The 12,588-nt window shown below is 46.0% G+C and overlaps 1 protein-coding gene across 15 annotated transcripts in view; it reads left to right on the plus strand.

Moving 5' to 3' along the window:
* LOC137259987 (basic salivary proline-rich protein 2-like) overlaps positions 1 to 12,588 on the plus strand; it is a 46,002-nt gene that overhangs the window by 16,952 nt on the left and 16,462 nt on the right. For 5 of the 15 annotated variants that reach the window (XM_067797651.1, XM_067797662.1, XM_067797654.1 and 2 more), the window contains 4 exons: positions 7,056 to 7,115; positions 9,042 to 9,077; positions 10,872 to 10,961; positions 11,383 to 12,321. In XM_067797651.1, coding sequence (XP_067653752.1) covers positions 7,056 to 7,115; positions 9,042 to 9,077; positions 10,872 to 10,961; positions 11,383 to 12,321 — 1,125 coding nt within the window. The remainder of the gene's footprint in view (positions 1 to 7,055; positions 7,116 to 9,041; positions 9,078 to 10,871; positions 10,962 to 11,382; positions 12,322 to 12,588) is intronic. The other 10 variants (XM_067797655.1, XM_067797657.1, XM_067797656.1 and 7 more) reach the window with 7 other exon arrangements.

Consider the following 12,588-nt stretch of genomic DNA (forward strand, 5'->3'; position numbering starts at 1 on the left):
TTGCATGCCGGCTGGAGAAGGCCAGGTACGATAACATGTCTCTCTTTTTTGTTATCTCGCGATTAGCGCTGCAGTCGTCCAGTATGAACAGCGTCGGTTCCCCTTTAAATTTCTCGTGAAGAGCTTTCAACCAGTCCTGCAGGCGTGTTCCAGGGTCGATTTTGTGTACGTCCGGGTCCGTCATCACCCAAGGTCGCGCATACGTTTTATTCATGCTCAGAGTAGGGCACATGATAACGATGTTATCGAACACATCCTTGTAGTAACCCTCCAACATATCCAACACGAAAACGGTCTTCCCACAGCCAGTCTGCCCGCACACTATGGCGCAGTGTGGGTCAGTGGGGAGTGGGGGGTACCCCCCATCAGTAGATGGCTTGCACAAATCTCCCATTGTCTATATTAAGTTTACCGTGCAGTTTATCATCATCCGTGGATCGCATGTCCAACCATAGGGCGTACTTGGTGGTCAGGTATTCACCGATCTGCACTGAGCCGAGGTCCAGGTCCTTTGTTATATAATGTGAGGTCCCCACTGGTAGCTTTTTTATCTCATCCCACTGCTGGTGTGGTCTCATACCATGACTGAACAGCTGGTTGGGCACGCCCTCGATGGTCACTTCCACCTTTTCAATCTTGGGGTTGAAAAACTTCTCGCTGTCCCTCCGGAATGGCTCGTAATCCTCCACGGGGACGACCAGGATACCTTTCATCGATCGCGCCGGCACGTTCAGGTTGATATTCCATACAGTGTCGCTCTTATCTCGCACGACTGATCTATGCCTCAGTACGCAATCGTACAGGATAGCCATCTTCCCAGAGTACTGGCTTCGAACCTGCCTGGCCAGCTCCGGGCTAGTGACCATGTCGAACTCCAGAGAGATGTTGTCTATGGCATAACTGGCCTCATCACCGTTCAGCGTACGCACTACTTTGCTATAGTCGTTAAACGTGAGCTCGTATTCGAGCCTATCACCCAGCGCGGCCTGGTAAAACGGCGCTGGTCCCGTGAGCAACTCGAAGTCTAGCGGCACGCAGAATCGATTCCCGTATGCTCGAGCGATGGCCTTTTCACCGTCCGATTGTCTTGCTGGTCTGGCGTGAAGGCATACCCTATGCGCAACCGGGTTGATTTGCTGATACCCTGGTACACATCATTGACTCGTTCTCCCTCGCTTTTCCAGAGATCCCCGTAGCAGTGAAACATGTCGCTGTCGTCGATGCTCAGCACCTCGTTACCGCTGATCTTGACGGTCGTTTTCTTGATGATGGCTCGACCCACGTTCCGCACTAGCTCGCGTTTGTTGTTGTCAGAGGTCAACGTGATATTGAACGCCACTCGAACAGTGCCTGGTACAATGAGGTCATTCTCACCAAGGTTTGGAAATCTAACCAGCAGAGTTTGATTCTGGTCTATCTTGCTGGGATTGTTGGTGATGGTCACCGACTGACGCACGGCTCTGGCTCCTAATGGCTCTCTCAATCTTCTGAAAGGATCTAATTTTCTGCCGTACATTGTTATATATAAACGAAATATATTTTTAATACTAAATAATGGATGAAGACGTACCTATGAATGATATGTGGGACGATAGTGCCCAGGCATTCAATGATGACCAGGAGACCTCATTCAGTACTGGCCTACAGCCGGCTGTCGACGAAGTTGAAGATATAAACAAGCAGGAGATCTCATTTACCACACTCGTGAATGGCGCCGTCGACGCTTATTACAACGCAATTGAAGAAAGAGACAACATCAAAACGCGGTGGCGAGACTATAACAAGTTTACCCTCGACAAGGGTAAGCTGCGTTTGAAGGATCACCCGGAGATCGATCTCTTTCATCAAAAAACGAGAAAACCGCTTGCCTTAGCAACATTGGTCGGTAAATATCATACTGACTTTGTCCAAGATGAACTAGGTTTCACAAATTACGGTGGCGCGCGACGTAAGCTTACCCCGAAGGTCCGTCAAGATCTGGAAGGCATCAGGGACGCCACATCGGATCAAAACATGACTTATGATATTGAAAAGGTGTTGGCCGACTACGAGAACAAGCCCTTCCCGGGCCTCGAAATTACCTTTCGGGAACTGAAGGGGTTGGACCTGTTGATGCAAACCATTCGTGGTCAGCTCTGGAAAAGCACGGCCAAAGTGAGTGAGATAGACGACAAAATCGCCTATGAAAAGGGCAAACTCGGTGAAACTGAGGACGAGTCTATTAAAACCACCATCGAGGAACAAATACGTAATTTGGAAGATGAAAGGCAGGTCTGGTTGGAGACAGCATCCAGCTACAAAGAAAAGCTTCGATCCCAGACCAACCGTGTGCGGGAAACCATCAATCAAGTCCTCTACCGAGACACCACGTTAGCAGACAGGATTCGGATATTGTTCCGGGAGCAAGGGATCACCATCGCCAGCATTCTGACTGCATTGGGTTTCATCATATCAACCCTGGTGGTGTCACTGACAGGGGGTACTGTGGGGCCTGCTGGCGGCGGAACCCCAAGTGGCGGTGGGGGTGTTAAAGACTGGATAAAAAAACTCGGGGAAGACCTAGCTAAACTGGCTGGTAAAGCCGCCGAAGCCCTTCCCGGCATCCTGGGTAGCATCGTCTCGTGGTTGTTGGGCGCTCTGGCTAAAACTGCCACGTGGCTCAGTCAAAACCTGTGGGCAGCCATCGTCGCCGTGGCGGGTCTGGTGTACGTAGCGGCTAAGAAATCTTTAACCAAATAAGTCCCAAAGCTACCCCACCAACCACCAGGGCCGTTTTACTATCAATATGCTGCTGATAGGAGGCCTGAATATGGGGGTGTGTGGGGGGTACCCCCACATGAACTTTAGACTCCGGGGGTGACGCCACTATACCCGTTTCACGTGGTGGGATGTGTGGGATATAGGTGGTGTTAATATCGGGGTTGATACCCAACTTTTGATCCTTCGTGGCTATGACTATTTTGTTGTTATAACCCACCACTTTTTTTACTCTCAGTTGCATATCACTCGGAGCCATGTACAGCCCCACGCCGAACACGTAATTGACTTTCGATCTGGCGTATTCTAACACGTTTTGGTAACGGTCGATGGCCCGCGGGAGATCAACTGGAGAATTGATAGCATCCTCAATGTTGGAAACGAACTGTTTCTGAGCGTCGTAAGCAGTTCCCTTACCGAGGATGTTGGAACGCGTCATCGACTGCGCACCCAACAGCGCCCACACGTACGTTCGAATCGAGTCGTTCAACCTGGCTACCCCGGCACGAGTAAACCCTTTCGACGTGTCCAGCATAAACATTTTCCACCCGTCTGCGGTTGACTGCTCCACTTTCTGGATTATGAAAGCAACACCACCTTCAAAGTCCATACGATCATCCCTCCATGCATTACTCGACAAAGAAAAGTCTAAGTATACCTCGTTTCACTAAATCATCACTTGCATCTTTCACTGGTTTTGGTCCATATTTGGTAGGTTTAGGAACAATATCATCTAATGCATGGAAAAAATTCTCAGTACTAAACATTTTTCGTTTCATAAAGTTTGTTAGTAAATCTTTCTTAAATGCTTTTACTGAGAGCCCATCGCTGTAAGGAAAACCCAACCCGTGGTTCAGCCCCGGCAAACGCCAATCCGTCTTCGGGTGTATTTCGAATTCATTGCAAATACGTTCGTAGGCCCGTCTATCGTACAGGTTGTTTGTTGCGTCCCACGCTTTGTCCTGTGGGAGGGGGGCGCTGATCTCTTTAAGGATACGTCTGACCTGGTAGTATACGTGGAACTTGAACACAGACTGACTCAGCGGTCCACGCCGAGTGTCGGTCAATGTCACACCACACCCCGTTGTAGCGCACCACACGGCAAAGTTGAATTGATTCTGCCAGAACTGCATAGGGTTGTTGAACCAAGCGTGGACTGCCTTGATGTTAGTCACCGAAAGCTTATACTTATCGAACACATCTAAAAGCTGGGCATTGAAATACAACCCAGGAGCAACCACGATCTTCATGGGGGAGAAATCTACGTCCAGTTTAGGGTAAAACAACATTTTAAAACTCTTATATAATGAGAATATATACTCTAACATGTACATAACACTTCCAGGAATAACGAGCGGTGAGGCCGTTCAGCTGACGCACGCGATCGATAACACGTCAGGCCAACTCGAAGTCGCACTCTGCGATATCACCTACCTACCGCAATGGACTAACATCAACGTCAGCAACAATAAGCTGTTCGTCAGTGGAACTCGCAGCCAGATAACTGACGGCTACTACAGCGTGTGCTCTCTAAACGACGAGGTCTTCAAACCCCTGGGAGCCGAACTCAAGATGAACGACTCAAACGGTACAGTGGTGTTAATCAACAACGGAAGAAACCCCTTGAGGCTCGGCCGACCATTAGCGAGGATACTCGGTATGTCTCCTGATGAGATAAAACCAACAACAACCGTCACAGGCACGAAGTTACCCGATCTAGTACCGTACCGAGAGCTGTACATTCATCTCGGTCAGGTGAGCACAACGTACAACATTCAAGGAGGTCACCCTTCCACTATACTGAGAGCAGTGCCGGTGAAAACTGAGAAATACAACGACGGTAGAACCGAGTCGTTTTCACCATGGCAGTATAAGAGATTAACCCAGGGCAACATACCTGAGCTGACAATATCGGTGTTAGATAGAAATCATAATCCTGTAAATATAGGATACCTCAGCTTAACGCTTCATGTAAAATGACCAGCGCACAAGGGCCCGGAGTGAAAAAATGCGTCAATATCGGGATCTCCGACCTCGGAGACACGCGTGGTTTCGACGCTCCCGGAGTAGATGGTACATCGTACGCATTTCAACTGAAAAACAACATTTACAAACGCGTTGAAGTCACCTCCGGTGGAGCCCTAAGTGATATAGTAGATACCGCAAGAGCAAAAGTCAACACTAAGTACGCCCTTTTCAACACCGGTAATAACTGGATAATATACCCATCGTTCGGGGGTAAACTGTTCGACTTAGACGATGTTGAGAGCACTACCGTCGCCCGAAACAAGCCATATATGCTCGTCTTCACCGAAGATGACAAGTGGGTGTTGTTACCCGATAACGACGACTGGTTCCCAATATTAGACTCGTCTCTCCCTACGTGTTCAAGGATAACAAAGACAACCACCTAAACAAAGTCGTGAACAATGGAACCCTGCTCGTGGCTTACGTCCCAACTCAGAGACGTAGCATAGCCGTCAGCCCACTCAACACTATGGCAGCCCACATGCTATCGAGTAAACCGGCCATACAAAACGTGAAATTGCAGTTGGTGTCTGAATTCGAAGGCGTGGTCACTATACTAGAGAGTCTACTGGCAAACTCAACACTGATCATCAAAGTCTACCTAGGGGAACCATCGGGGAATGATGTCGAGATCGTGAAGGGGATCAAACTCGGTTGGGTGAAACGACACCAGTATCAAGTTTGCAACGTTTACGTGCGGGTGGGTGCCGACTCCAACACCAGTCTGCAGGGGGTCAACGTGATCGTGGAAAACAAGATATCACTAACCAATATCTTCCTGCCTAACAACATACACTTCATGGGTATGAAGTTCACCCTTGAACTATTATCAGAAAACCAGTTGGAAATTATATCGTAAATAGTATAACAATGACACTACCCTTATGGCAACCAGTATGGGACTAGGGGCGGCAGGTGTTGGGTTGTTAGCTACCATCGTGGCTGCACCTATAGTGCTAGGTATTGAAATAACAGCTGGGGTGGCAGGGGTGTTAGGGTTGGCGCTTAAGTTAGTATCACGCAGACTTCATCGTAAGGTATTGAAACACGACGAGATCAGGATTCTGGCTGAAGCAAAGCTCAACACAGTAAGTGGGCGTATTTCCACGGCACTCTCTGATAGTAAGATCTCAGAAGAGGAGTTTCGTTCAATCCTCTCTGAACTCACAAAATATAACGGAATGAAACAAGATATTCGGTCCAAATCTTGTAAGTCTGCTATCAGTGAGGACGAGAAAAAAAAGTACATAGAACAGGGGATACAAAAAGCCCAACAAGCCTTTATTATGAACACCAAAGAGATCATAGGCGGTTCACGTTAAACTGTTTCATCGAGGTAAACGTGACATAGGCCGGGTAAGAGAAGAATTATTGATCGTACCATACGGCACAGTGTTACCTCCTACCAACACACGGTAATAGTAGCAAGTCACGTTAAACGGTAAACGTGACATAGGCACAGTAATTACCGCCAACTTTTTTGTAGTAGGGGTAATAGTAGCAAGAGCTAAGGTCCCAACCAAAGCCTTATTTAGTAAATAAGGCTTTGTAGAGACTTTTCTTGAAAGTGGTCCAAAACCCCCATTGTATATACTACTAAACTACTATGTACTAGATCTGCAGTAGTTTGTGTTGGTGTTGTGGAAGAACAACGTGACCTGTAGAAATCCCTTCATTGTTCGCCTCCTAGCCAGGTCACTAATAAAGGGTATTTTATATATATTAGCCTTGTTACTAGCGCTACGACTATCGTAAGTCTATGTTAAAGTGAAGGAGTTACGATCATCATAACGTTACGATCGCTGTGAGGGTGTCTGTATCAACGTACTCGTAGTCTATGGAATTGCTCAGTTGAGAGAAAAACCCAGTGTTAAGATTTTGTGGTTAACTTTTAGCGAGTAGTGTTTTCTCTGCTTAATAATCTTGCCTGATTTTGTGTGTAGACTGACAGGTTTCGTCAACTTGTTTCTTAGCATGTTAGTGGGCGTCGTAGTGATTGTGTTCAAGAATATGTGTGTGATCGCATTCATGAACATTTTTGTCATTGCGTTCATTATGAAGCTTATGATCGCGCTCATGAACGTGTCTCTGATCTTTTTGTTCGTGAAAGCGTGCATTACCATGCTTGTGATCATCTTCATGAACGAGTTTGGGATCGCGTTTTTCTTAGGTTCGTGAATGCGATCATTATCATGCTTGTGGTAGTGTTCGTGAACTAGTTTCTGGTTGTGTTATTGTCCACCAGTCAGATCTCCCCGTTCTTTCTGCAGGGAACAGTAACTATCCACCCAACGGGTATAATGCCCAGTGGCCGAGGAACAATTACATGCGTAAAGACAGAGCCATTTTGTAGCTCGCCCGTGTAGAGTAGATAGAACCAGCACTGTCTCGCAATGCAACGGGTCATCTGGCTCAAAACGAAAAGAGTTATCAATGAACAATAATGACAATGCTAACAATTATTGCGAGACTCGCCAGCTAGAACGTCTCATTGCATCAGTGCTGCGTCCCATACTATAAACACGCATGACTGTACATCAATGTTTTCCCTGAATACAGATGTTGTAAAACAGCATAATTGTTAACTGTAGAAGCAAGTATGTACATAAACGTTGTACTTGATCATCACGCTTTGCTGAAACCAAATGTATATGTTCATCGAGTAATTTTCCCTTGCTTTTTGTCCTTAGGGAAATCAAATGTGAGTGTATTATAGTGATGTTTTGTTTTATTATTTTTTCTGGCTGTAAATATCAGACAAGAGACGCTAATATCAGGATGGATTAAAGTCTTCACTTTAATGATTCCTTATGCTGTATCTGGGAAAGCGCCATTAGACGAACTTACCCATGTCTAGTAGATTCTGTCCTATAATGTAATGTGCATGTTAGATACAATGCAAAATTAATATTTTGCATGCAATGTTATACCGCGTGTCACGTCATACAACTAATATATTTTATATTTTTTTCAACCAAACAACTTATTTAATGTTCCTGAAATTCCCGTGAACTGTAACCTTGACCTTGATTAATGTCCTCACTACTCCAACCAAGGTCACGGCATGTGTCCAATAACCATCAGTAAACTGTGTGACCTTGACCTTTCATATCAACTGCCAAATATCTGTTTGTCCGTATTGCATGAGTGTAGTATGAGTGAGTGTGTACGGTGTAAGGTTCTTGTCCTAACGGCTCCGTGGACCTCAAGGGCGGAATTGGTTCCCACTATCACCTGGCCAAAGTACGAGAATAAGTGGGACTGATTGTTAGCCACCGTTCGTGTGTCGTTGTATCCGATAGCGTGGATGGCTCTTGACATTATCAGTCACCTGATTGTCTGGTCTACACTCTATTCTACTCACCGTCTTCATGTCACTGCAATATTAGTGTGACGTTAAACAATCCTGTCACCTAAAACAGCATGGACTGTCCTTGTGTTAACGCTATTTCATTTCATATGAAGGAAGCTGTGGGTATCGAGTGCAATGTCCAATGACCATGTGTCTTATGAGTATAGTGTAAGTGGGTGCCACGCATGGTACTTGCCCTAATGCCCCCTTGGACTTCATGGGCAGAGGTGCCCTTCTCCTCTGCCATCCATATTTGTCGAGAGGCACTGCGTGGTTGGCTGATAACAGTATGAGCAGTATCAGTCACGAGATTGTCTGGCCCACAGAAACCAGAACTCAACACTGGCAGTCATTGTGGAAAAGCCATTGACTTTTCCTGTAGAGAGAAGTCATGAGTATTTATGGACAATGTCAAATCATCATCATTTCCTTCCTCCTGTCTGACAAACAACATTATAACATTACCATAGTATGATTAATCTCTTTAACTTCCGTATAATGCAAGTAGATATATATATAACAACTGAAACGCTTACCCTCGAAGCATGAGAGAATATAACTTGACCTTGTCTGTATCTAGATAGTGTATTAACACTTTACTACCAAATGCAAGTAAGTGAACTCTCACGTTCCAATAAGGAAGTTTTAATCGTTGACCTTCCTTATTTGATTGTCACGAACTTGTAAGTAGTTCGGATACTAATTTTCTGCAATGAGTAATGTTTTCAGTCATATACTTCAACATTTAAAAACAAATACCTAAATATGAATGAATGAACAATATATATATTGGACAAAAATAGTGATTGATACAATAACAATCAGCAAAATCCCAATATCTCTAACTTGTTTTGTCCAGATTGTTTGTCTGATGAATTTTAATCTGAGTTTGTGTCTGATCTAGTGCCGTCTCAGCAGATGCAGTACCAGTGGCCACAAGGTAAGTCTACCGACAGTGTCTCCACTGATCTACACACTCTGTCTGGCAGCTCTGTGACGAGAGTGTAGCCTAGCGGTTAAAGCGTTCGCTCGGTACACCGAAGAGGTGGATTCGATTCCCCACACGGGTACAATGTTTGGAACCCTTTCTGGTGTCCCTCGCCATGATATTGTCGGAATATTGTTAAACACGGTGAAAAACCACACTCATTCACTCTCCATTGAAAACAGACCCTATTTGAGCTCAAAGAAGTGTTCTGAATACAGATGAGGCGATTCATATAGTATGGTACTGACATTTCGTTAACAGTGTATTATTTCTGCTGTGTATTGCCTGTTACGCATGCCCATGAACGGTATGATTCGCTATTGTGATGCTATATTTCTGCAAACAATATTCACTGTGGTTACCTAGTTACCTAATGTGATGTTATAGCAGTTAATACACCAGACTGTACATGTAACGAAACATATGTCATATTTGGGATTACACTTTTTTAGTGAAGAACAAATTCTAGTATTTTTATGTTTGAGTCCCATCTGGATTCGAACCTGAACCCTCAGAGTCAGGCACCATATCGCCAGCACACAAAGTCAGCCGCCTAGCCCCCTCCGCCACGGTCTCGAATCCCGGGTGGGACTCAACCATAAAAGTACTAGAATTTGTACTTCACTAAGAAAGTGAAATCCCAAATATGACATATGTTACATCTGACCACTTTCTAAATGTCATTGTGTATTCATACCCCAGACTAGACTAATATGCATGACAAGACTTCACTTCACTCTTTAATCTTAGTCACGATACGGCTGAGACATTGCCGATGTGACTTTAGAGATTAACTCACTCACTCTCTCACTCACTGTTTGATCACATAGATGCATGCCAGCTGGTTAGTTCTAGTATGGTCATCACTCACGGTTTAAGTGCAGAAGGGGTGGTATTGTATACAGATTGTCCAGCTTGACCTCATCAAGTAAATACTAATTCATTGCACGACCATGTCACAACTGGATGGCTCTATTATTGTGAAGGGGTGCGACTTTGTCAGGTGATTGTCCCAGCAGCCGAGACAAGGCCACCGTTTGATATCTCAGAGTCGGGAAACCGTCAGCAATGTCCCAATTTTCTTTAGTCAATTAACTGCAGATTGTTTAATGTTTCATATTCGGGCTTTTAGACAGCCAGCAGCAGCAGTGAATGTGATTGTGAAAGAAAATGACTTTACATTGTAAAGTTAGTAAACCAAACTAGATGGGTTACGACTGTAAACCCAATTCAGTTAAAACATGATTTTTTTTTTTCATAAGAGTTGTTTTCCGGGACAAGTTCTGTAACGACCCCAGGGCGTGTACATCAATATCTGCTCCCCTATTTGATGAAGTTGACTCGACAAGCCGTTTGTGACATTTGACCCTGTGGGTCATGCATATGTAAAATAGCTCAGGTCAAGCTGAACAACCTGTACTTATTTGTAATAATTCGTTTTTACATATGGGGCGAAAAGACATTGCGAAAGGGGAAGAAAGAGGGAAAGAGAGGAGAGAGAAAGTGCTTCGGTAAAATATCTCTCATCTGACTACTAGGATAACACATTTAAGTCTTTGTCCCCTCTCAATTTAAATATATTTGACAGACAGCAACGTTCATTTCAGCGTACATTCAACTGTCAGTCTCTTATATGATCCTGTAAACTGTGGGCGATGACCGTGTGTTAGATATCTAGTCTAGTTTCAGTAATATTTGCATGTCGTTATAGATGCACTTGTTTAACTTTCACTTCCAACCTTTAAGCAGCACCTGCTGGAGGTGAAGGTCACACTGCCTCACCCACGGGGCAGCCAGCCTATGGAGCCCCATCCCCAGATCTCCCAGACAACCTAGGTAATCACTCCAGCCTTCCTCCATGCGACGTACACATGAGTGAAGCTTAATTATGGGATGGAAATAACAATACAATACATGCGTTAACAATACATTCCCGGAAAGAAGGGGCGTCGGGGTAACCTAGTGGTTAAGGCGTTCTCTCGTCACGCCGAAAACCCGGGTTTGTTGGCCCATATTGGTATTGTTTATGAAGCCGGATTCTGGTGTCCCCGCCGTGATATTGCTTGGATATTGCTAGAAGCGGCATAAAACTAAACCCGCTCACTTGAAATGGAAATTCAAAAAGAAATCAGAACGTTATGGATGCGGGTATTGATCCGTGGAATGTTTCCATTTGTTCTCACGACTGAAATGGGAAACGTAGTGGAGAGTTTTATGGCAGGATGTAAGTTTTTGTCCTACATTTGAAATATTTCAGGCGGTCAGCCACCAAACAATCCACAAAACCAAGGTGGTTGGCAGAGTGAGCAGAGTGGGGCGTGGCCGAAATACCCCAATAGTCCCAACACCGGCGGGTGGGACCCGCCATCCAGTTCCACGGGAGGGGGTTCAGGGACGGCGTGGCAGCCACCCCCAGATGCTCCTAGCCAAGGTGGGGGGAGGTGGCAGTCACCCCATCACCACCAGAACCCTCCATGGCAAACACCACCAAATGGTCCAAACCAAGTGTGGCAGCCACCCTCTGATGGCCCCCCGCCAGGCTGGCAACCATCCCCCGAGAAACCCTCGCAACCATGGCAACCTCTGCCAGATGGATCAAACCAGCAACATTCTTCCGGTAAACCCTCACAACCATGGCAACCGTCTCCTGATAAATCACAGCAACCATGGCAACCAACGGCTGATGGGGCGCCTCCTGGCTGGCAACCACCGCCGGATAAACCACCGCAACCATGGCAACCACCACCTGATGGTGCACCCCTTGGCTGGCAACCACCGCCTGATAAACCACCTCCTGGATGGCAACCACCGCCTGATGGTGCTCCTCCTGGTTGGCAACCACCGCCTGATAAACCACCGCAAACATGGCAGCCACAACCTGATAGCCCACCCCCTGGATGGCAACCACCACCTGATGGTGTGCCTCCTGGATGGCAACCACCGCCTGATAAACCACCGCAACCATGGCAACCACCAGCTGATGGCCCACCTCCTGGATGGCAACCACCGCCAGATCAAAATCTGCAACCATGGCAACCACCCCCAGATCAACCCCCGCATCCATGGCAACCACAGCAAGATGGTCAACCTCCTAGCTGGCAACCACCACCAGATGGTGCAGTCCCTGGCTGGCAATCACCGCCTGACAAACCCCCACCCGGATGGGAGTCATCCCCGAATAGCCAGACCGCGGGAGGTTGGTTGTGGTCGTTCATCAGTCAGTGTGTCTTTACATCTAAGTTCAGTAATTACGATTGTTTAACAACGATAGCTTGTAGTACTAATCAGTGTATTCTAGTTTTGCATGTCCTCAAACTGATCATGACCTCGCCGAGGTTCCTCGTTAGCAACATACTAATATCAGTCCTACTGATTACTTACTTTGCACTAATTGTCATGAAGAATGATGACCTAGATTTGTTCAGAAGGTGTACAATTGTACAGTCCTAAATACAGGTTTGCT

The sequence above is a fragment of the Haliotis asinina genome, chromosome 13, assembly GCF_037392515.1.
Source record: "Haliotis asinina isolate JCU_RB_2024 chromosome 13, JCU_Hal_asi_v2, whole genome shotgun sequence".
NCBI lineage: Eukaryota > Metazoa > Mollusca > Gastropoda > Lepetellida > Haliotidae > Haliotis > Haliotis asinina.